The sequence below is a fragment of the Aquarana catesbeiana genome, linkage group LG13, assembly GCF_042186555.1.
Source record: "Aquarana catesbeiana isolate 2022-GZ linkage group LG13, ASM4218655v1, whole genome shotgun sequence".
Taxonomy (NCBI): domain Eukaryota; kingdom Metazoa; phylum Chordata; class Amphibia; order Anura; family Ranidae; genus Aquarana; species Aquarana catesbeiana.
Window position 1 is genome coordinate 190,470,483 of NC_133336.1, and position 26,079 is coordinate 190,496,561.

General features: G+C 42.6%; 1 protein-coding gene across 1 annotated transcript in view; it reads right to left on the bottom strand.

The window, feature by feature from the left end:
• The window catches only part of LOC141116633 (uncharacterized), a 130,142-nt gene that overhangs the window by 54,641 nt on the left and 49,422 nt on the right, over positions 1 to 26,079 (bottom strand). The window contains exons 8-10 of the mRNA XM_073609024.1: positions 25,562 to 25,843; positions 15,470 to 15,751; positions 7,450 to 7,608 (exon numbers count right to left, since the gene is read on the bottom strand). Coding sequence (XP_073465125.1) covers positions 7,450 to 7,608; positions 15,470 to 15,751; positions 25,562 to 25,843 — 723 coding nt within the window. The remainder of the gene's footprint in view (positions 1 to 7,449; positions 7,609 to 15,469; positions 15,752 to 25,561; positions 25,844 to 26,079) is intronic.

Genomic DNA, 26,079 nt, shown 5'->3' on the forward strand with positions numbered 1-26,079 from the left:
AGAATAGAGTAGGAACACCAGCGGCTTTGCGCCCTAGGCAGCAGTGCACCCTAGGCGGCTGCCTAGTTTGCCTAGTGGTAGCACCGGCCCTGCACATTGGTGCATTGCAATGCATCAATGCGTACAACATGATTTACTGAAACGTAATGGTATAAATCCAGCCTAATTCTTAATCAGTTCCTAGACAGGCCAGAGTGGGTTGAGTCATGTAATCACATGGGCCAGAAAAAACACTCATAGGCAGGGCTGGATTTACTATTGGACACAGGGAAGTGCCTATAGGCAGTAAAGGTAAAGATGTGGCTTTTCCCAGGAAAGTAATTGCCTACATATTTTTTCCATCATTAATAAAACAACTCATTGCCACAGTGGTCAAACATTATAATATTCGGTGCAAATAAGGTAATCCTAGCACTAGGGGGCTCGTTTGGGCATCAAAGGCTGTGAGCCTAGTGGTGGAGAAAAAAATTTGCACAATTTACTTATCACATATTCTAGGCTGCAGTGGTCAATAAAAAAAATTCTGTGTGTAAAAGGGGTCATTCTAGCATTCTAGTGGGTTAGTTTGGGCACCAAAGGTTTCAGTGATGGAAGCCTGGCACTGCTGGCAGCACTTGCCACTCCTCTCTTCCCACCTTCCCTCACCATCAAAAACAGGGGATCCCACTTTTATTTGGTTGGGGGGGCACTGGAAAACAGCACCATCTTATAGCATCATGACCCTTAATGTTGAAGGTTCTCTTGAGGGCCACTTCACCTGATTACTCCAAATTCACACAACTCTGGTGTATATCTAGGGATGAGGAGCGTGTGTTCTGAGATGGGAGTGTAGACTTCCAGAGTGAATTAGTGAGGGAATTAATGGACCCCTTTACTAGGTTACTCTATTATGAGGATAATGAATTTTCCTTATGCAAGTATAATCTCAGGATTTGTGCATATAAATTGCTGGTGGAGAATATTTTCCACAATTTATTTATTTATTTATTTGATTTATTCCAGGTACTTACAGTATATAGCGTCGTCAATTTACGCATCACTTTACATATATATTGTACATTCACATCAGTTCATGTATCACTCAAAAAAGTGTTTTTTTAAACAAGCCTAAGCCCTACATTTTAAACAAAAGTCTTAATCATTGTAATGCTCATTGTTTCCTATAAACAGTGCCTTGAAAAAGTATTCATACCCCTTGAAATTTTCCACATTTTGTCATGTTAAAACCAAAAACTTAAATGCATTTTATTGGGATTTTATGTGATAGACCAACACAAAGTGGCACATAATTGTGAAGTGGAAGGAAAATGATAAATTGTTTTCAAAATGTTTTACAAATAAATATGTGAAAAGTGTGGGGTACATTTGTATTCAGCCCCCCTGAGTCAATACTTTGTAGAACCCCCTTTCTCTGCAATTGCAGCTGCAAATCTTTTTGGGGATGTCTCTACCAGCTTTACACATCTAGAGAGTGACATTTTTGCCCATTCCTCTTTGCAAAATAGCTCAAGCTCTGTCAGATTGGATGGAGAGTGAATGTGAACAGCAATTTTCAAGTCTTGCCACAGATTCTCAATTGAGTTTAGGTCTGGGCTTTGACTGGGCCATTCTAACACATGAATATGCTTTGATCTAAACCATTCCATTGTAGCTCTGGTTGTATGTTTAGGGTCGTTGTCCTGCTGGAAGGTGAACCTCCAACCCAAGTCTTTTTGCAGACTTTAACAGGTTTTCTTCTTATGCCCCGTACACACAATCAGGGCCGCAGATAGGCCAGTACAACTGGCCCTGTTGTACCGGGCCCAGCCAGCAGGGGGGCCCGGGCAACCGGGCAACCTGAACAGATAGCTAATTAATGTAGAATAAAAAAAAAAAATTCTCAAGCCATCGCCCGTCCGACGCCCAAGCAAAACCACCCGAACCAATCAACCCCCCCGTTTACTTTTTATGTTTTTGTTTTTTTGATAGCACTGTGTACTAGTATGTGGTGGCAGGGGGAGGGACTATTTCTTCTATTTTGGGCGCGGAAGAGACATTCTTCCGCACCCGCTCCTCATGCTGGCTAAAGTCACAGCCAGCGCGTCCTTTATATTGCTTTTCCTGGCGTCGCAGAGTGATTCCTCTCCCTCCGCGTGAGAGAAGCAGTGAGGCGAGCAGCGGAGGCAGAAGAAGAAGCAGCTGGCATCCGACTGAAATAGTTTGTGTGGCAACTCCAGTCCAGGCAGGATCAGGGAGGAAGTGACTCCTGGGGCCTGGACGTCTAACACAGGTGTGTTGTGTGTGCTTGCTTAGGGGGGTAGATTATTGATCTACTACTACTGCAGCAGCCAACATCTATACATTATAGCATTGGCGGCATGGGTGGCACTGTCTGCAGGTAGCATATGCGTTATGGGCCATAAAACATGTGCTGCCTGCAGAGACAGTGCCACCCATGCCGCCAATGCCGTAATGTGCTGCAGACAGCAGCATGCTAATGCCATAACGCATGTGCTACCTGCTGACAGTGCCACCCATGCCGCCAATGCCATATTGTGCTGCAGACAGTGCCACCCATGCCGCCAATGGAATAATACCATTGGTAGCATGGGTGGCACTGTCTCTGCAGGCAGCACATGCGTTTTGGCATTACCGTCATGGGTGGCACTGTCTGCAGCACATTACAGTATTGGCAGCATGATGGATGAGAAAAATAAATATCACTTGTAGACAAACCTGCACTTTGTTTCAGGGCGGGGTCTGGGGAGGGGCCAGGGGTGGGCTGAAGGTGGGACTAGGGGCGGGACCAGGGGTGGAGCTGAAGGGGGCCCCGTCAGGTAGGCTGTACGGGGCCCCATGATTTCTATCAGCGGCCCTGCACACAATCAAATTTTCCGTCGGGAAATGTTGGATGTGAGCTCATTGGCCGAAAATCCGACCGTGTGTATGTTCCATCAGACATTTGATGGCGGACATTCCGCCAACAAATGTTGGCTAGCATGCTCTCAAATTTTCCACCAACAAAGTGTGTTTTCAGATTTTTTGATCGTGTGTACACAAGTCTGTCAGATAAAAGTCCAAAGTACAAACGCGCATGCTCGGAATCAAGGGTGAGCGGAAGCGCTTGGTCTTGTAAAACTGGCTTTGTAATGGAGATATCACATACGTCTTACATTCGTAATTATTGGCCAACATTTGTGTGACCGTGTGTATGCAAGAAAAGTTGGAGCCAACACCCTTCGAACAAAAATCCACGGTTTTGTTATCAGAAAGTCCAATCGTGTGTACGGGGCATGAGATTGCCCTGTATTTGGCTCCATCCATCTTCCCATCAAAGGTGGCTGCATGTCTTGGTAGGTTGGCAGTTGTGCCATACTCTTCCCATGTACTGATGATGGATTGAACAGTGCTCCGTGAGATGTTTAAAGCTTGGGATTTTTTTTATAACCTAACCCTGCTTTATACTTCTCCACAACTTTATCCCTGACCTGTCTGGTGTGTTCCTTGGCCTTCATGATGCTGTTTGTTCACTAAGTTTCTCTAACAAACCTCTAAGGGCTTCACAAAACAGCTGTATTTATACTGAGAATAAATTTCACACAGGGGGACTCTATTTAATAACTAGGTATCTTTTGAAGGCAACTTGCTTCACTAGATTTTAGTTTAGTCAGAGTAAAGGGGGCTGAATACAAATGCACACCACACTTTTCATATACCGGTATTTTTTTGAAAAAGATTTTGAAAACCCTTTATAATTTTCCTTCCACTTCACAACTATGTGTCATATTGTTTTGGTCTACCACATAAAATCCCAATAAAATACATTTACATTTTTTGTTGTAACATGGCAAAATGTGGAAAATTTCAAGGGGTATGAATAATTTTTCAAGCTACTGTATACAGTTTATAGTTCCCTGTGGGAGCAGCAGTTTCTCCATTAGCATTAGCATGGGAAATTGCACAACACTTACCCCCATGAGGCTTGTAACACCTATCACATACTACTGGCAAGCTTGTACCTGACATCTTGGAGTATGGAACTCATAGGGATTTGTGTTTCACATTATTAGCAAAGGCCTACTATTCTAGTTCCTGAAAGGATTGCACAATAACTATCACACATGGCAAATAAAGAGTCAGTAAGCTTACACTTTACATATTAATCTGTAGGAAATAACCTGATAATGTAAAAAAGTTAATAAACCATTAATTCGTTTTCGGGCTATACATAACACTCTGTTCCCTAATAACCACCAGGAATATGGAAAAACATACAATAGAGGGATTCGCAATGTGCCTTTCAAGGTATATAACAATACCATAATGTTAAAAACAATCACTTTTATTACAAATGTGAAATCATCATAAAAAGTTTTAAAGATACATCATGAATTGGAGAAGGGGAGGAATAAAGAGCCACACTGCCCTAGTTCGGACTTTTCAGGCAAGATGGACAATAGTACAGTACAAAAATATACTTTATTAACAATGAATCATATCAAATAAGTCAAGTGGAAAAGAATTAAATACATACTGTACGAACACATAAAAAAATATGTGTTCCCGGGGGGGAGATATTGAACCTCATGCTAGAGTGGCCTGTTTAACCGCTTTGCCGACCGCCTCACGCAGATATACTGCGGCAGAAGGGCTCTTACAGGCAAAATCATGTACCTGTACGTTGCCCTTTAAGAGGCGGCCAGCGGGCGCGCGCGGCAACCTCCGTGAATCGGGTCGCAGGTCCCGCGGACCTTATCGCCGCAGGGATACCCGCGATCGCCTCACGGGGAGGAAGAACGGGGAGATGCTGATGTAAACAGCATCTCCCCATTCTGCCTAGTGACAGGCTCACTGATCTCTGCTCCCTGTCATCGGAGCAGAGATCAGTGACATCACTCACACAGCCCATCCCCCCCCCGAAAGTTAGTAATCACTCCCTAGTACTGATTTAACCCCTCCCTGCCCCCTAGTGGTTAACCCCTTCACTGCCAGTGTCATTTACACTGGAATCAGTGCATTTTTATAGCACTGATTGCTGTATAAATGACAATGGTCCCAAAAATGTGTCAAAAATGTTCGATGTGTCCGCCATAATGTCACAGTCATGATAAAAATCGCTGATCGACGCCATTTAAAAAAAAAAAATATTAATAAAAATGTCATAAAACTATCCCCTATTTTGTAAACGCTATAACTTTTGCGCAAACCGATCAATAATCGCTTATTGCAATTTTTTTTACCAAAAATATGTAGAAGAATACGTTTCAGCCTAAACTGAGGAAAAAAATTGTTTTTTTATATATTTTTGGGGGATATTTATTATAGCAAAAAGTAAAAAATAATGCGTTTTTTTTTCAAAATTGTCACTCTATTTTTGTTTATAGCGCAAAAAATAAAAACCGCAGAGGCGATCAAACACCACCAAAACAAAGCTCTATTTGTGGGAAAAAAAGGACGTCAATTTTGTTTGGGAGCCACATTGCACGACCGCGCAATTGTCAGTTAAAGCGACGCAGTGCCGAATCGCAAAAAGTGCTCTGGTCAGGAAGGGGGTAAATTCTTCCGGGGGCTGAAGTGGTTAAATATATCTATGGATTTCATATAGTTGTACTGACTGTGGGCAGATATAGGAGAGTTCGGTGGGCAGATATAGGAGAGTTCGGGATATCCAGCCTTAAAGGAGCGTACGTTGGTCCATGTGGATTGCTGTTGAAGGCCCTGTATGTGGGGACTGGCAACAGGTAGAAAGGTGTTCTACCCTTTCCTTTTCTATCACTCTCCGTGTAATGACCTGGATACTCACGTGTGTCTCCTTCTTCTCCCGATGAACCATACTAGTATATATCCATATCTATATATCTCTATGCCGTCAGCCCCATACACGATCTCTGGCACTAGTAAAAAATTACTTCCTGCTATACATGGTGATTCTCTGGTGATCATCTGGGAGCTCTCCATATGGAGATAATTTTATGCTGACAAGTGAGACCTGTTCTTTTCAACTACCCCCGAGTGTGTCCTGACGAAGCAAAACTAGCGAAACTCGTTGACGCACAGGGACTCACTGCCGTTCATTTGGTGTCAACTCTCTTGTTTACACTAGATATTTACCAGTTATCATATGTCTATTGTATATTTTTAATTCTTTTCCACTTGAACTGTTTGATATGATTCATTGTTAATAAAGTATATTTTTGTACCGTGCTATTGTCCATCTTGCCTGAAAAGTCCAAACTAGGGCTGTGTGGCTCTTTATTCCTCCCCCTTCTCCAATTCAAGTATATACGGATGTGGCATTAGGAGTGTTATTTCAATTTTCTGCAAAGATACATCATGCCAACTTATATCCAAAGTAACCTAACAGTAACCAAAGTATCATAACAGGAAAATACTAGACTGGTGTCATGGATCCTACATGATCCCAGACTGATATTACGGATCAATGCGTTCCACCAAAAAACAACTTCATTGGGGTCCGCACCGTTCAATGACAATTGATGTTGATGTAACTATATACTAGCTAAACTAAAAAAATGTTCACGCCAACAGTGACTTGCAGCCCGGTAGAGATAATAAAGGAGCCATGGAATTCCAAGCAACTGCATTAAATGACCAATACCACCCTCTTGCAGGGCTATCAATGTCTGTCAGCAGTCTAGTACACTTGACTCTTTTCAAAAGTAAAAGGATGATCTTCTACTCAATTTGGCACACCTACATGATTACATGATTCAACTCATCGTATCAACATTTCCAAATTAATGACACGTGTGATGGGAAGCAGCCACGTGTGACAGCGTATTATTAGAGGAAGGCGTGGCATGCCTGCCGATTTGAGTAGAAGATTATCCTTTTACTTTTGAAAACAGTCAAGTGTTCTAGATTGTTGAAATACATGGATAGCCATGAAAGAGGGTGGTATTGGTAATTTTATACAGTTGCTTGGAATCCCGAAGTTCTTTGATTATCTCAATCAGGCTGCAGATTACTATTAGCTTGAAGATTTCTTTTGCTAGTATATAGTTACATCAATTGTCATTGAACAGAATGGATCATGATGAAGTTGCTTTTTTGGCGAAATGCTTTGATCCACGACGCCAGTCTAGGATTATGTATTTTCCTGTCATGATATATGTGTCAATACTTTGGATATAAGTTGGCATTGATGTATCCTTATTACTTTTTATAATGATTTTAAATTTGTAATAAAAGTGATTGTTTTTAACATTATGGTATTGTGGGCAAATTGAAAATGCCTCAATAGTATGTCTTTTCCTATTCCCGGTTTTGTGGTTTTTAGGAAATGGACTGTATATTGTATGAATTGGGATAGGAATTCCTTATAGATAAAATACAAATAAATTATATTTATAATAAATGGCGTTAGTTGGCTTCACCCCAAGTTCATATACAGATTTTAGTTTTTGGGTACATCTTTATATGTTAAAGCTTGAGGAAGTCTTCAGTTACCTGTTTCTTGAGGGTCTGCTGTTTGTCTTTTGCTAGTAGAAGTTATCAATGGTTTGCATTTGTTCTTGTTGACAATTATGAGGTTGATGATGATGATGATAAGGAGAATGGTGATAACCGAAATAGTGACTAAAGCTGCTGTGCTGTTGTGCTCATACTCTACACATGTGGGGAAGAAAGATACATTTCAGGAAAGGAAGGGAATAACATTTGCCATTAGACAATAACTGGGCATACGTACTTACCCTCATGAAGGGTGAGCCATGAACCCCTTAAGTCAGTGGTGTCCAAACTATGGCCCTCCAGTTGTTAAGGAACTACAACTCCCATCATGCCTAGTCATGTCTGTGAATGTCAGAGTTTTACAATGCCTCATGGGAAGTGTAGTTCCGCAACAGCTGGAGGGCCGTAGTTTGGACATCCCTGCCTTAAGTGTATTGCTTTGGTCTTCTAACTTTTCATCAAAATGAATAAACTTTTACTGGAGTTGACTAACCTTTGGTGCTCTCATCCTTTTACACTTCGCTTATAATTTAGTAAAGAGTTGTTTTGACCATTTCAATATCTTACCTAATCATTTATCATTATATATGATCTGTGATGGCAGTATCCCTATAATCTCACCCTTTATCTTCAAGGATATCCTCTTGCTCATCCTCCAATCCCTACACTGGCTCCCAATCACCCAGCGAATTAAATTCAAAATACTAACCACAACATACAAAGCCATTCACAGCTCTGCCCCGAGCTACATCACCAATCGTGTCTCCAAATATCGCTCAAATCGTCCTCTCCGCTCTTCTCAAGACCTCATATTCTCAAGCTCTCTCATCTCCTCCTCCCATGCTCGTCTCCAGGATTTCTCCAGAGCCTCTCCCATCCTCTGGAACGCTCTACCTCCACCTTTCCGGTTATCCCCTACTTTTGCTACCTTCAGGTGATCCCTGAAAACTCATCTCTTCAGGAAAGCCTATAACGTCTCTAACTAATCTTTTACCACTTCCATCAGCTCATTCCCCACAGTTACAACCTTTTGTACCACCTGCCCCACCCTATTAGATTGTAAACTCTTCTGAGCAGGGCCCACTTAATTATCATGTATTTTATTGTATTACAACTGTATTGTCACCCTTTTATATTGTAAATTGCTGCGTAAACTGTTGGCGCTATATAAATCCTGTATAATAATAATAATGACACAGGAATCATTTACAAAATCTTTCAGCTGAATTTCCAAACTCTGATGAAGGGTGAGATTTGACCTCCCCTAAACATATTGTTTTTTTTTCTGACTTTTTAATCAAAATGAATTAAGGCTGCAACTAACGATTATTTTCATAATCTATTAGTTGGCCGATTATTGACAAATCAGCACAGGAAGAGGCCATAGAGGAAGAAGAAGAGGAGGGGGTGGAGGAGAGAGGTGTGGGAGAATCACCACTACTAGCATTTTGGAGGCGTGGTGGCGGAACAAGCTCCAACAATACTGCACCCTGTCCTGCATTCTTCGGAGCTTCCAGCAGGGTTACCCAGTGCGCCGTGAAAAAAGGTAATCTCCCTGTCTATACCTGCTGGACCATGAGTCATCGGTAATATGCACCTTATCGCTGACCGCCCTGTCCAACGAGGCCAAGACATTGCCTTCCACATGTCGGTAGAGAGCTGGAATGGCCTTCTGAGAAAAAAATTGGCGTTTGGGAACCTGCCACTGAGGTACCGCACATTCCACAAATTTTGAAAGGGGGCAGAGTCTACCAGCTGAAAAGGCAGCAGTTGGAGTGCTAGCAATTTAGCCAAATTAGCATTCAGCCGCTGAGCATGTGTATGGCTGGGAATTTCTTTCGCCGGTTTAGCAACTGGGGTAGGGAAATTTGCCTGCTACAATTGGATGTTGGTGTACCGCTAGCAGATTGCCCGGAAGTGCTTGGGACACCTAATTCTACACCTTCATTCCTCTCAGTGCAGGTCTCTGAGAGGATTGAAGTTATAGTGGGGTTGGAGATCCCAGCTGATGAGGAGCAAGGAGAGGTCTGCCTTGTTCTTTGGTGTGGGTCTTTTAAGTATTGTTGCCAATGGACTGCATGGGAGCTCGACATATGTCTGGTCAAGCATATGGTGCCAAAGCGGCTGCTGTTTTGGCCATGCTTGATACGCTTCAGACATATGTTGCAAACAGCAACGGTGCGATCTGCTGCACACGTCTCAAAAAAGGCCCACACTAAAGAACTTTTGGAAAAACGCGTGGAGTCAGCTCTGCGGTGTGATGCAGTCGGTTGTCTGCCCTTAAGCTGGCCCCTGGAGGGCATCCTGCCTCGTTGGAGATGTGCCTCCTCCTCCTCCTCTCTTCTATCTGGCACCCACGTAGAGTCAGTGACCTCATCATCCCCTCCCTCCTCGCCACTGGAGCAAACCTGGCAGTATGCTGCAGCTGGGGGAACATGACTGCCAGTTTTTTGTTCTTCTTGGGCACCCCCTCTCTCTGGGCTCAACCTGGGTACCATCATCAGAGCCTTCAAAACGCTGCTCATCCTCCTGCAGCATGTACCCTACACTGTGGTCGAAAAGTTCGGGGGACTCCTCAGGGCATGATGGTGGGGCTAGGGAAGGAGTGACTGATGACATTAAGCCCAAGGAAGAGACCACTTTGGCAGCTGCATTGTCTGAAAAAGTACCCTAAGCCTGGGTGACAGAGGATGACGAGGATGAGGACGGCTTTGTCATCCATTCTACCAACTCTTCTGCATGTTGTGGTTCAACACGGCCAGCTGCCAAAAAAATGGATAAGCGTGCCCCACGGCCACGTGCTGAGGATGCACTGTGTCCACGACCAGCACTGTTGGCTGTAGACACAGAGCCTGCTTGCCCTCTTTTAGTGGCCTGTTAGCGGCTGCCTCTCCTTGGCGGCCTTCCAGACATACTGTACAATTAGATTAGCAAAACAACGCCTGAAGTTTACTAAAAACAGTACTGCAGGAATGGCCTACAGTCAGGTATAGGCTTGGCTGGACTACAATGCAGTAGATATATATTTTATGAACTGCAGCTCACTGAGTCACCTGCCTGCCTGCCTGAAAGTGTCTTTGAACACGCACTCCAGGAATGGCCTACAGTCAGGTATAGGTTTGGCTAGACTATATTTATACAAGCCTGTATATATATATTAAATGCACTGCAGCTACCTGAATCAACTGCCTGCCTGAAGTATATTAGAAACAGTACACCAGGAACAGTCTGCAGTGAGATGAAGCTATCATATATATATATATATATATATATATATATATATATATATAATATATATATATATATATATATATATATATATATATATACACAAAGCCGCGTGTATATATATATATGTATCGCCTGCCTGCAGTATATTAGCAACAGTACACCAGTGAGATCTAGCTAAACAGTATACAGTGTGTATATATATATATATATATATATATATATATAATATATATATATATAGCAGCTAACTGAATCAACTGCCTGCCTAAAGTGTATTAGAAACAGTACAGCAGGAATGGTCTGCAGTGAGATCTAGCTAAACTGTATGCAGTGGATATATATATATATACTAGACTGACTATATATATATATATATATATATATATATATATATATATATATACATATATATATGAAATACACTGCAGCTAACTGAAAAAAATGGCGTAGGGGTCCCCCTAAATTCCATACCAGGCCCTTCAGGTCTGGTATGGATATTAAGGTGAACCCCGTGCCAAAATTTAAAAAAAAATGGCGTGGGGGTCCCCCTCAAAATCCATACCAGACCTGAAGGGTCTGGTATGGATTTTAAGGGGAACCCTGCGCCAAAATGTAAAAAGAAATGGCGTGGGGTCCCCCCAAAAATCCATACCAGACCCTTATCTAAGCACTCAACCTGGCAGGCCGCAGGAAAAGAGGAGAGGACGAGAGAGCCCCCCTCCTGAACTATATCAGGCCACATGCCTCCAACATTGGGAGGGTGCTTTGAGATAGCCCCCCAAAGCACCTTGTCCCCATGTTGATGAGGACAAGGGCCTCATCCCCACAACTCTTGGCCGGTGGTTGTGGGGGTCTGTGGGGGTTACGTCCATTACGTAACGGGGTGACCCCGCCCCCTCTGACGTCACAGAGAAAGCCATAGGGAAGTCCCCGTCAAGTCCCCGTGCGTCAGAGGGGGTGGGGTCAATGGGTGGCCCCGCCCTCCGTTATATAAGAAGTGTCAGAAGAAGAGAAGCGTCACACAGCGGGAGCCTCCCATGGATGCGGAGCGGCCCAAGAATGAAGAGGGGAAGAAGACGACGCAGAGGAAGATGCCGGACGAGAACACCGGAGCAAGAAGCAGAGGATTGGAGGAAGAAGCAGAGGAAGAAGAAGATGGAGGAAGAAACCGAAGGAAGAAGGAAGGAAGAAGATCTGAAGAAGATGGAAAGAAAAAGACTTTAAATAAAGGAATTGTCAAAAACTGTTTCTTGTCATTTTTAACATTTTTACACTTTTTTTGTGAAATGGTAGGGGTACTTTTGTACCCCATTACCATTTCACACGGGGGGCAAGATCTGGGGGTCCCCTTGTTAATGGGGGCTTCCAGATTCCGATAAGCCCCCCGCCCGCAGACCTCCACAACCACCGGCAAAGGGTTGTGGGGATGAGGCCCTTGTCCTCATCAACATGGGGACAAGGTGCTTTGGGGGGCTACCTCAAAGCACCCTCCCATTGTTGAGGGCATGTGGCCTGGTACGGTTCAGGAGGGGGGGCACTTTCTCGTCCCACCCTCTTTTCTTGCAGCCTGCCACGTTGCGTGCTCGAATAAGGGTCTGGTATGCATTTTTGGGGGGACCCCAGCCCTTTTTTTTCTAATTTTGGCGCGGGTTCCCCTTAAAATCCAAACCAGACCCTTCTGGTATGGATTTTGAGGGAGACCCCCAGGCCATTTTTTATTAAAATTTTGGCGCGGGGTTCCCCTTAATATCCATACCAGACCTGAAGGGCCTGGTATGGAATTTAGGGGGACCCCCACTCAATTTTTTTTTTTTAATTTTGGTTCGGGGTTCCCCTGTGTAGAAATCCTATGCAGTTTTTATCTATGAACTTTTAGGTGTATTGTCGGACCGATAATTCATTAACAGCCATGAGTAGTTTTAAATTACTTTTTTTCCTTTGAAATGTCATTTTGCTGTCAGACTGTTCTAAACACGCTAAACATGCGCCCCTTTACAGGCATACTATAGATACCCCCAGGTATGAAATTTAAAGGAATATAACACTTTTATTGTTTCACTTTAAGCATTATTAAAATCACTGCTCCCGAAAAAACGGCCGTTTTTAAAACTTCTTTTTGCATTGATACATGTCCCCTAGGGCAGGACTCAGGTCCCAAAACACTTTTTATGACAATACCATGCATATAAGCCTTTAAAATTAGCACTTTTGATTTCTCCCATAGACTATTAAAGGGTGTTCCGTGGCTTTCGAATTTGCCGCGAACACCCCAAATTGTTCGCTGTTCGGCGAACTGGCGAACAGCCTATGTTTGAGTACTCGAACTCAAAGCTCATCCCTAATGCCAACATGTACTGTGACATACTGAAGCAGAGCATGATCCCCTCCCTTCGGAGACTGGGCCACAGGGCAGTATTCCAACATGAAAACAACCCCAAACACCTTCAAGATGACCACTGCCTTGCTAAAGAAGCTGAGGGTAAAGGTGATGGACTGGCCAAGCATGTCTCCAGACCTAAACCCTATTGAGCATCTATGGGGCATCCTCAAACAGTAGGTGGAGGAGCGCAAGGTCTCTAACATCCACCAGCTCCGTGTTGTCATCATGGAGGAGTGGAAGAGGACTCCAGTGGCAACCTGTGAAGCTCAGGTGAAGTCCATGCCCAAGAGAGTTAAGGCAGTGCTGGAAAATAATGGTGGCCCCACAAAATATTGACACTATGGTCCCAATTTGGACATTTTCACTTAGGGGTGTACTCACTTTTGTTGCCAGAGGTTTAGACATTAATGGCTGTGTGTTGAGTTATTTTGGGGGGCAGCAAATTTACACTGTTATACAAGCTGTACACTCACTACTTTACATTGTAGCAAAGTGTCATTTCTTCAGTGTTGTCACATGAAAAGATATAATAAAATATTTACAAAAATGTGAGGGGTGTACTCACTTTTGTGAGATACTGTATCTAGAAGTAGGATATACAGGATATTTTAACTGGCAGTCAAACATAAAGATAGATGAAGGGTGAAGGGGGATATAAATCTTTTACAATAAAGTAGTACTAAAGGCTGAGACATTTTTGCATGTATATAATAATTTTAACCACTTTCGGACTGCCCATCGTCCTTATATGTCCTTACTTTGAAGAGGAAGATCGTTGTTATGGCAACAGTTAGCTGCCATAACCCCAGTATCCTTTTCTTCAGCGGGTGGTCTGCTTCAAGATAAAAGTGGTCTCTGCAGCGGATTCGAGATGCGAGATCACTTCTCGCCCCGCCCATCTCCGTATCATTGCAGGGCGGAAGCGACGTCAAAACGTCACTTCCGCCCATAGCTCTAAAAGGGCCATTTTTTTAAATTGCATTTTAGTGTAAATATGAGATGTGAGGTTTTTTTGACCCCAGATATCATATTTAAGAGGTCCTGTCATGCTTTTTTTCTTTTACAGGGGATGTTTACATTTCTTGTAATAGGAATAAAAGTGACACATTTTTTTTAAAAAAAGAACAGTGTAAAAATAAAAAATAAAAGGTAAAATAAATAAGAATTTTTTTTTTTTTAAAGGCCCCCGTCCTGACAAGCTTGCGTGCAGAAGTGGACGCATACATGAGTAGCGCCCGCATATGAAAACAGTGTTCAAACCACACTTGTGAGGTATTGCCACGATCAATAGAGCGAGAGCACTAATTCTAGCCCTAGACCTCCTCTGTAACTCAAAACATGCAACCTGTAGAATTTTTTAAACATTGCCTATGGAGATTTTTAAGGGTAAAAGTTTGTCGCCATTCCACGAGCGGGTGCAATTTTGAAGCGTGACATGTTGGGTATCAATTTATTCAGCATAACATTATCTTTCACAGTATAAAAAAAATTGGGCTAACTTTACTGTTGTCTTATTTTTTAATTCCAAATTTTTTTTTTCAAAAAAAAGTGCGCTTGTAAGACCGCTGCGCAAATACGGTGTGACAGAAAGTATTGCAAAGACCGCCATTTTATTCTGTAGGGTGTTAGGAAAAAAATGTATAATGTTTGGGGGTTCTAAGTAATTTTCTAGCAAAAAAAACAGTTTTTAACTTGTAAACAAAAAATCTCAGAAAGAGGCCTGGTCCTTAAGTGGTTAAATATAATGCACAAAACTAGTAAACTAGTAAAAAGTCAGTAACGTTAGCTGTAGAAAGCTGTAGCTGTAGAGTGAGTTTTTCAGCGTTTTTGTAGTAGCATTTTTCAGCATTTTTTAGCTTTTTTTTAATTAAAACTATACTCCCAAAACGGAGCTTATTTCTAAAAAACGCTGATAAACGCCAATTAGGCACTTTTTTTGCGTTTTTAAGCTGTTCTCAGCTTTTTCCAGAGCTAGAGCGTTTTTACAGCTGAAAAACTCCTCTCAAAACCCACTAGTTCTAGGGGGTTTTTCCAGCTAGAAAACACCCCCTCCCTGCCATAAACTGCTGATAACAGCCTATGTATGCATGGACACAAAGGATAACATGCTGGGGAGTTTTATTGAATGCAGGAAAAAAAGTCTGAAGCCAAAAACAGCAGCTGTAAAAACATCAAAACATCTCCTGACCAGGACTACATGTCCCATGAGGCATTGTTCCTTACACATTCACATGTTCTCAGGCACTTAAATGAAAAAGCTTTTACTGGATTTGATTAACCTGTGGCACTCTCATCCTTTAACACTTTGCCTATAATTCAGCATAGAGTTGCTTTGACCATTTCAAAAGCTTACTTAATCATTGGTATAATAAATGATCTGTGATCCCAGTGTCCCTACAATCTCACCCTTTATCTGGATGGATACCTCCTCACTCCTCTTCTTTACAGTGTTGGTTGGGGTCCTCACTTCACAGGAATAGTTCCCAGAATCCTCAAGCTCGGTGGACTGGACTACATATTGATTGGACAAACTGAATCTCTGAACATTCTGTCCATCTCTGTAGAAAGCAAACTGAAGTTCTGTGCTCTGTCTAAGTGGACTGAGACTTGTGTTACATATCAGGATCATGGTGTCACCTTTTGTCACTGGATTTTGTATTGTTGTAAGATTTGGTCTCGGAAACAGCTCTAGAAAACATTATAAAGATAAAAATGTAAAAGAAAAGCCGCTACAAAATGTATATATACAAACTATTCATTGGACACACAGCTGTATAGGGGGAGCTGCATGAGGGTCTTTAAATTACTGATTGATACAAGAGGCTGACAGCTACTGTGATTTCTGATCAGAAATTCCTGTTAGCTATTGATGAAGCAAAAGTCAATTGTATAATTTATTTTGTTTTTAAAAAAACGAAAGTATATTGGAAGGTTATGCATCCATGGACATCAATGTTTTATGCTTTTCCCAATGTCTACAAGGACTTGAGTTTTCCCCAGGAACATATATTATTATGCGGTTTGTTCTTTAAATTGAACATGTAAGCAAGTTTATTGATGATGGGTCACAGCCAAATGTGTGGCCAGAGTCTATCCCAGGGGTAGGCAACCCAGTAGTGTATTTAGGTTTTGTGCTGCCCTAGGCCTGACTAAATTTAGCACCCCTTACTTTAAATATGACCCACCCCTTCCTGTCAAGGCCGCACCCCTTGCTGTTTAAGACCAGCCCTGAAATTTCCGAGTGGGGACTCTAGTTCTGGGGGCCTGGGGGAGGGCAATGGATTCCCTTAATTTGCATAGATTTCCTCCCACTTCCTGTTTGGCTATGGGGCAGGAAGTGAAGGGAAATCTCTGCAATGGGACAGGGATGGTAAAAAATAAACTGCCAGGGGCTATAACCCTCCTTTACTCTACCCAAAATGAAAAAAAAAAGCTGCCCGCATACCGGAAGCAGTGAGGCCGCTTTATGGGGCGCTAAAGTAATTTGCCTCTAAGCCCAGTCCGCCCCATAAGGCTGGTGCTACACTAACAGTGTAGCGCAAGCCGGCGGGGGGACTCTTTCCATGCTGACCCCCTGCAAAGTGCTGCCCTAGGCCTGGGCCTTGTCTGCCTAGGCCAGGATACAGCATTGAGGCAACCCCCAGCATGGGTGCCACAAGCAGCACGCGAAGCCTCTTTTCCCGGAACTGAACTCCCTCCCCATCAGCAGAGCAGAGCAGCGCAGGGAGGGGTCAGTGAGACACAGCTTCTGCCCCACTAATGCATTACAATCTCAGAATTCCCCACGCCGTACCTGCACTGCTCCCCCACACATTGTACAGGATGGGAAACATTGTTTGGTTTCTCGAACTTTGCTGTCGCTGTGATCGTCAGCTCTTGTGATGGGGAAGAGATTGGGTGCAGTTCTGCTGGGGGGGGGGGTCGGTCCGTGTCTCCAAAAGGAGGAAGAAGATGACTTTCTTTTGATGACACTGCCAATCTCAGAAAGAAGGGATTTCACTGGGATTGAGAAAACCACAATAAGGTGACAGTTTGTGGAACTACTGTTGAACTTCTGGGAATTTTGTTGAGATATTATATATATATATATATATATATATATATATATATATATATACACGCATACATACACACTCACACACACACACACAGATGTGCAGAAGTTACTGAGATGAGAAGGGGGTTCAGCGGTGGGACAGAAGAGCAGGAGGATTCAATGGTGGGGAAGATGTGCAGGGGGTACAGTGGTGGGAGAAATGAGAAGGGAGTTCAGCAGTGGAACAGAAGAGCAGGGGGTGGGGGGTACAGTGATGGGGCAGATGAGCAGGGGAGGTTCGGTTTTGGTCCAGATAAGGGGGTTTCAGTGGTAGGAAAGATGAGCAGGGGGGTTCAGTGTTGGGGCAGATGAGAAGGGGGTTCAGCAGTGGGACAGAAGAGCAGGGGGTACAGTGGTGGGGCAGATATGAAAGGAGGTGCATTGGTGGAACAGATGATGATCAGGAGATTACAGTGGTGGGGCAGAAGAGCAGGAGGAGACAGAGGTGGGGCATATGTGCAGGGGGGTACAGTGGGAGGGCAGAGGTGAAAAGAGGTACATTGGTGGGACAGATGAGCAGGGGGTTACACTGCTGGGGCAGAAGAGCAGGGAGGTACAGAGGTGGGATAGATATGTAGGGGGTACAGTGGCGGGGCAGAGGAGAAAGGAGGTACATTGGTCGACAGAAAAGCAGGAGGTTACTGTGGTGGGGCAGAAGAGCAGGAGGAACAGAGATGGGACAGAAGATCAGGGGGTACATAGGTGAGACAGATGTGCAGGAGGTACAGTGGTGGAGCAGATGAGAAAGGGGGTTACAATGGTGGGGCAGATGAGCATATGGGTTCAGTGTTAGGACAGATGAGAAGGTGATTCATTGGTAGGACAAAAGAGAATGGGGGTACGGCGTTGGAGCAGATGTGCAGGGAGGTACAGTTTTGGGGCAGATGAGAAAAGGGGTGCATTAGTGGGGCAGATGAGCAGGTTGGTACAGTGATTGGGTAGATGTGCAGGGGATTACAGTGGTGGGACAAATGAGTAGGGGGTTACAGAGGTGGAGCAGATGTGCAGGGGGTTACAGTGGGTTAACGGGGGGGTACAGTGATCTGAGGTGTGAAGGTGCATGAATTGGGGCTGATCTGAGAACTGGAGGAGCAGAAATTGGGGCTAATCTGAGGTGTGAGAGTGCAGGATGTTAATTTGTCACTATTACCTTTTCGTGATCGAGAAGTGCGAAATTGACATTTTTTGGTTATAAAATCAGCATGCTCAGTTTCTTTGAAAACATTTTTCGGCACGCTGTGCTCAGTAGGTTGCCTACCCCTGGTCTATCCCCTTATCCTTTCAGAAAAAATTCAGATGGCATGGCTCTACCTTCCAACACTACCTTTCTAGGTCAGCCTTTCTCAACCTTCTTACCCCAGAGGAACCCTTGATATTATTATCAGGTCTCAGGGGATTCTTGCTAAAAAAAATTAATTGGGAGCATAGGTGTGCGCAGCCTATTGTATTAGGGTGTGCACCTGAAATCTCCAACACATATGCCTTTGTGACATATTAACCGGCCTTTTCCCCACTCATCATCCTAAAACAATGGGGGGGGGGAGCAGGTGAGCACACAGGGGGACCTGGGCAGCAGAAAGAAAAGGAACTGGGACAAGAGGGGTGGCATATATTGGTACCAATAAGCTGTATTTTCCTCCCGTGGCAGCTGAATATCGGCGAGAGGAAGAGGAGGAGAAGCCTACTTTCAGCTGCTGCAGAAGAAAATACAGATCGGTCCCTTAATTTCCACTCCAGCCGCCTATCCTGTCCAGGTTCTGGGGGTCGGCAATTAAGGATCGCGGCTTACCTGTCACTTGCTTACAATTGATGGGTTGCCAACTCCAGGATTAGGGTGTGCCCAAGCACACCTGGCACACCCCGTGGACACACGTCTATGATTGGGAGTTAGTTGGAGGAATTACTCTTATATTTAGATGTCAGAGGAAAGAAAGCCTCCCAAACAGTAATGGTTGAAACTCCACCCTAAAAAAAACCTAAAAGATTTGCCAAGTGGCATAGGACCCGGAACAATGCAAGCACCATCAAATGTAAGGTCAATCAGCCACAGCTCAAGGATCCCCTAGTAACTTCTCGAGGAACTCTATGACCCCAAGAACCCTGGTTGAGAATTGCTCCTCTAGATGCTGAGCTTCTATGTTTTAGAGGGTTGGGATGGTAGCCATGGCTTTGTGAATTCATTGGGATTAAATTAGAGATTTATTATTGATTTAATTTTTTAAGTTTCTGCTGACCCACAGTGTCTGTGTTTATTTCCCATTACTCTTAGGTACAGGATTTTCTGAATAGCACCATTTGTGTTGGAAAAGGTGTATTTGTACTTGGCCACATTTTGCCATGAACTAGTATATCAATAGTATCTTTATTTTATGGACTGGTAGTATAAATGAGATGGAAATCTTGTTATGGTCTCAAATAAACTTTTTACCAAAAGGCTTAGTTTAATTGACCCTTTAGGTTGATGGTATACTGTGTAGACATGTGGATTGCCAAAAAATTTGTTCGTTTTTCATTTTAGTTTCATTCTGGGTTTTTTTACGTTTTCTGGGTCATTCGTTATGATCGCAATTCACACAATCGTAAATTCGTACATTCGGAAATGTGAAATTCCGAAAACCCGAAAATTTCAAAATCTGAATTAACTATTAAATTATAGGTATTGGAATTTCCTTTCAAATTTGGCTATTAGTCAACGTAACGAATACGAATTTATCCGAAGTTACGAATTAACCAAAATAACGCATGCCGAATTAAACAAATGGAACGGAACAAATTAATAATAAATAATAATATTAATAAAACGTTTTTATTATTATTGTTATTTATTATTAATAATTCATTACGTTCCATTCGTTTAGATACGGCATTCGTTATTTCTGATAATTCGTAACTTCGGATAAATTTGTATTCGTTACGTTCATTAACAGCCAAATTTGAAAGAAAATTCCAATACCTATAATTTAATAGTTAGTAATAGTTAAGTTATTATTAGTTAATTATTATTTCAGATTTTCTAATTTTTGAATTTACGAATTTACAAATGTGCGAATTTACGAATGTACAAATGTACGAATTTACGAATGTATGAATTTACGAATGTGCGAATGTACGAATTTACGAATTTTTGAATATTCAAATTTATGACTATTCGGGAAAATTAGTTAAACAGGTTTTCATTAATTTGGATATTTCCTAATTAACGAATTTGTCGAAATTCATTAAACGTTGGCTGTAGACACAGAGCCTGCTTGCCCTCTTTTAGTGGCCTGTTAGCGGCTGCCTCTCCTTGGCGGCCTTCCAGACATACTGTACAATTAGATTAGCAAAACAACGCCTGAAGTTTACTAAAAACAGTACTGCAGGAATGGCCTACAGTCAGGTATAGGCTTGGCTGGACTACAATGCAGTAGATATATATTTTATGAACTGCAGCTCACTGAATCACCTGCCTGCCTGCCTGAAAGTGTCTTTGAACACGCACTCCAGGAATGGCCTACAGTCAGGTATAGGTTTGGCTAGACTATATTTATACAAGCCTGTATATATATATTAAATGCACTGCAGCTACCTGAATCAACTGCCTGCCTGAAGTATATTAGAAACAGTACACCAGGAACAGTCTGCAGTGAGATGAAGCTATCATATATATATATATATACACAAAGCCGCGTGTATATATATATACTAAATACACTGCAGCTAACTGTATCGCCTGCCTGCAGTATATTAGCAACAGTACACCAGTGAGATCTAGCTAAACAGTATACAGTGTGTATATATATATATATATATATATATATATATATATATATATATATATATATATATATATATATAATATATATATAGCAGCTAACTGAATCAACTGCCTGCCTAAAGTGTATTAGAAACAGTACAGCAGGAATGGTCTGCAGTGAGATCTAGCTAAACTGTATGCAGTGGATATATATATATACTAGACTGACTATCTATATATATATATATATATATATATATATATATATATATACATATATATATGAAATACACTGCAGCTAACTGAAAAAAATGGCGTAGGGGTCCCCCTAAATTCCATACCAGGCCCTTCAGGTCTGGTATGGATATTAAGGTGAACCCCGTGCCAAAATTTAAAAAAAAATGGCGTGGGGGTCCCCCTCAAAATCCATACCAGACCTGAAGGGTCTGGTATGGATTTTAAGGGGAACCCTGTGCTAAAATGTAAAAAGAAATGGCGTGGGGTCCCCCCAAAAATCCATACCAGACCCTTATCTAAGCACCCAACCTGGCAGGCCGCAGGAAAAGAGGAGAGGACGAGAGAGCCCCCCTCCTGAACTATATCAGGCCACATGCCTCCAACATTGGGAGGGTGCTTTGAGGTAGCCCCCCAAAGCACCTTGTCCCCATGTTGATGAGGACAAGGGCCTCATCCCCACAACTCTTGGCCGGTGGTTGTGGGGGTCTGTGGGGGTTACGTCCATTACGTAACGGGGTGACCCTGCCCCCTCTGACATCACAGAGAAAGCCATAGGGAAGTCCCCGTCAAGTCCCCGTGCGTCAGAGGGGGTGGGGTCAATGGGTGGCCCCGCCCTCCGTTATATAAGAAGTGTCAGAAGAAGAGAAGCGTCACACAGCGGGAGCCTCCCATGGATGCAGAGCGGCCCAAGAATGAAGAGGGGAAGAAGACGACGCAGAGGAAGATGCCGGACGAGAACACCGGAGCAAGAAGCAGAGGATTGGAGGAAGAAGCAGAGGAAGAAGAAGATGGAGGAAGAAACCGAAGGAAGAAGGAAGGAAGAAGATCTGAAGAAGATGGAAAGAAAAAGACTTTAAATAAAGGAATTGTCAAAAACTGTCTCTTGTCATTTTTAACATTTTTACACTTTTTTTGTGAAATGGTAGGGGTACTTTTGTACCCCATTACCATTTCACACGGGGGGCAAGATCTGGGGGTCCCCTTGTTAATGGGGGCTTCCAGATTCCGATAAGCCCCCCGCCCGCAGACCTCCACAACCACCGGCCAAGGGTTGTGGGGATGAGGCCCTTGTCCTCATCAACATGGGGACAAGGTGCTTTGGGGGGCTACCTCAAAGCACCCTCCCATTGTTGAGGGCATGTGGCCTGGTACAGTTCAGGAGGGGGGGCACTTTCTCGTCCCACCCTCTTTTCTTGCAGCCTGCCACATTGCGTGCTCGGATAAGGGTCTGGTATGCATTTTTGGGGGACCCCAAGCCCTTTTTTTTCTAATTTTGGCGCGGGTTCCCCTTAAAATCCAAACCAGACCCTTCTGGTATGGATTTTGAGGGGGACCCCCACGCCATTTTTTATTAAAATTTTGGCGCGGGGTTCCCCTTAATATCCATACCAGACCTGAAGGGCCTGGTATGGAATTTAGGGGGACCCCCACTCAATTTTTTTTTTTTAATTTTGGTTCAGGGTTCCCCTGTGTAGAAATCCTATGCAGTTTTTATCTATGAACTTTTATGTGTATTGTCGGACCCATAATTCATTAACAGCCGTGAGTAGTTTTAAATTACTTTTTTTCCTTTGAAATGTCATTTTGCTGTCAGACTGTTCTAAACACGCTAAACATGCGCCCCTTTACAGGCATACTATAGATACCCCCAGGTATGAAATTTAAAGGAATATAACACTTTTATTGTTTCACTTTAAGCATTATTAAAATCACTGCTCCCGAAAAAACGGCCGTTTTTAAAACTTCTTTTTGCATTGATACATGTCCCCTAGGGCAGGACTCAGGTCCCAAAACACTTTTTATGACAATACCATGCATATAAGCCTTTAAAATTAGCACTTTTGATTTCTCCCATAGACTATTAAAGGGTGTTCCGTGGCTTTCGAATTTGCCGCGAACACCCCAAATTGTTCGCTGTTCGGCGAACTGGCGAACAGCCTATGTTCGAGTACTCGAACTCAAAGCTCATCCCTAATGCCAACATGTACTGTGACATACTGAAGCAGAGCATGATCCCCTCCCTTCGGAGACTGGGCCACAGGGCAGTATTCCAACATGAAAACAACCCCAAACACCTTCAAGATGACCACTGCCTTGCTAAAGAAGCTGAGGGTAAAGGTGATGGACTGGCCAAGCATGTCTCCAGACCTAAACCCTATTGAGCATCTATGGGGCATCCTCAAACAGTAGGTGGAGGAGCGCAAGGTCTCTAACATCCACCAGCTCCGTGTTGTCGTCATGGAGGAGTGGAAGAGGACTCCAGTGGCAACCTGTGAAGCTCAGGTGAAGTCCATGCCCAAGAGAGTTAAGGCAGTGCTGGAAAATAATGGTGGCCCCACAAAATATTGACACTATGGTCCCAATTTGGACATTTTCACTTAGGGGTGTACTCACTTTTGTTGCCAGAGGTTTAGACATTAATGGCTATGTGTTAAGTTATTTTGGGGGGCAGCAAATTTACACTGTTATACAAGCTGTACACTCACTACTTTACATTGTAGCAAAGTGTCATTTCTTCAGTGTTGTCACATGAAAAGATATAATAAAATATTTACAAAAATGTGAGGGGTGTACTCACTTTTGTGAGATACTGTATCTAGAAGTAGGATATACAGGATATTTTAACTGGCAGTCAAACATAAAGATAGATGAAGGGTGAAGGGGGATATAAATCTTTTACAATAAAGTAGTACTAAAGGCTGAGACATTTTTGCATGTATATAATAATTTTAACCACTTTCGGACTGCCCATCGTCCTTATATGTCCTTACTTTGAAGAGGAAGATCGTTGTTATGGCAACAGTTAGCTGCCATAACCCCAGTATCCTTTTCTTCAGCGGGTGGTCTGCTTCAAGATAAAAGTGGTCTCTGCAGCGGATTCGAGATGCGAGATCACTTCTCGCCCCGCCCATCTCCGTATCATTGCAGGGCGGAAGCGACGTCAAAACGTCACTTCCGCCCATAGCTCTAAAAGGGCCATTTTTTTAAATTGCATTTTAGTGTAAATATGAGATGTGAGTTTTTTTTGACCCCAGATATCATATTTAAGAGGTCCTGTCATGCTTTTTTTCTTTTACAGGGGATGTTTACATTTCTTGTAATAGGAATAAAAGTGACACATTTTTTTTTAAAAAAGAACAGTGTAAAAATAAAAAATAAAAGGTAAAATAAATAAGAATTTTTTTTTTTTTTTAAAGGCCCCCGTCCTGGCAAGCTTGCGTGCAGAAGTGGACGCATACATGAGTAGCGCCCGCATATGAAAACAGTGTTCAAACCACACTTGTGAGGTATTGCCACGATCGATAGAGCGAGAGCACTAATTCTAGTCCTAGACCTCCTCTGTAACTCAAAACATGCAACCTGTAGAATTTTTTAAACATTGCCTATGGAGATTTTTAAGGGTAAAAGTTTGTCGCCATTCCACGAGCGGGTGCAATTTTGAAGCGTGACATGTTGGGTATCAATTTACTCAGCGTAACATTATCTTTCACAGTATAAAAAAAATTGGGCTAACTTTACTGTTGTCTTATTTTTTAATTCCAAATTTTTTTTTTCAAAAAAAAGTGCGCTTGTAAGACCGCTGCGCAAATACGGTGTGACAGAAAGTATTGCAAAGACCGCCATTTTATTCTGTAGGGTGTTAGGAAAAAAATGTATAATGTTTGGGGGTTCTAAGTAATTTTCTAGCAAAAAAAACAGTTTTTAACTTGTAAACAAAAAATCTCAGAAAGAGGCCTGGTCCTTAAGTGGTTAAATATAATGCACAAAACTAGTAAACTAGTAAAAAGTCAGTAACGTTAGCTGTAGAAAGCTGTAGCTGTAGAGTGAGTTTTTCAGCGTTTTTGTAGTAGCATTTTTCAGCATTTTTTAGCTTTTTTTTAATTAAAACTATACTCCCAAAACGGAGCTTATTTCTAAAAAACGCTGATAAACGCCAATTAGGCACTTTTTTTGCGTTTTTAAGCTGTTCTCAGCTTTTTCCAGAGCTAGAGCGTTTTTACAGCTGAAAAACTCCTCTCAAAACCCACTAGTTCCAGGGGGTTTTTCCAGCTAGAAAACACCCCCTCCCTGCCATAAACTGCTGATAACAGCCTATGTATGCATGGACACAAAGGATAACATGCTGGGGAGTTTTATTGAATGCAGGAAAAAAAGTCTGAAGCCAAAAACAGCAGCTGTAAAAACATCAAAACATCAAAACATCTCCTGACCAGGACTACATGTCCCATGAGGCATTGTTCCTTACACATTCACATGTTCTCAGGCACTTAAATGAAAAAGCTTTTACTGGATTTGATTAACCTGTGGCACTCTCATCCTTTAACACTTTGCCTATAATTCAGCATAGAGTTGCTTTGACCATTTCAAAAGCTTACTTAATCATTGGTATAATAAATGATCTGTGATCCCAGTGTCCCTACAATCTCACCCTTTATCTGGATGGATACCTCCTCACTCCTCTTCTTTACAGTGTTGGTTGGGGTCCTCACTTCACAGGAATAGTTCCCAGAATCCTCAAGCTCGGTGGACTGGACTACATATTGATTGGACAAACTGAATCTCTGAACATTCTGTCCATCTCTGTAGAAAGCAAACTGAAGTTCTGTGCTCTGTCTAAGTGGACTGAGACTTGTGTTACATATCAGGATCATGGTGTCACCTTTTGTCACTGGATTTTGTATTGTTGTAAGATTTGGTCTCGAAAACAGCTCTAGAAAACATTATAAAGATAAAAATGTAAAAGAAAAGCCGCTACAAAATGTATATATACAAACTATTCATTGGACACACAGCTGCATAGGGGGAGCTGCATGAGGGTCTTTAAATTACTGATTGATACAAGAGGCTGACAGCTACTGTGATTTCTGATCAGAAATTCCTGTTAGCTATTGATGAAGCAAAAGTCAATTGTATAATTTATTTTGTTTTTAAAAAAACGAAAGTATA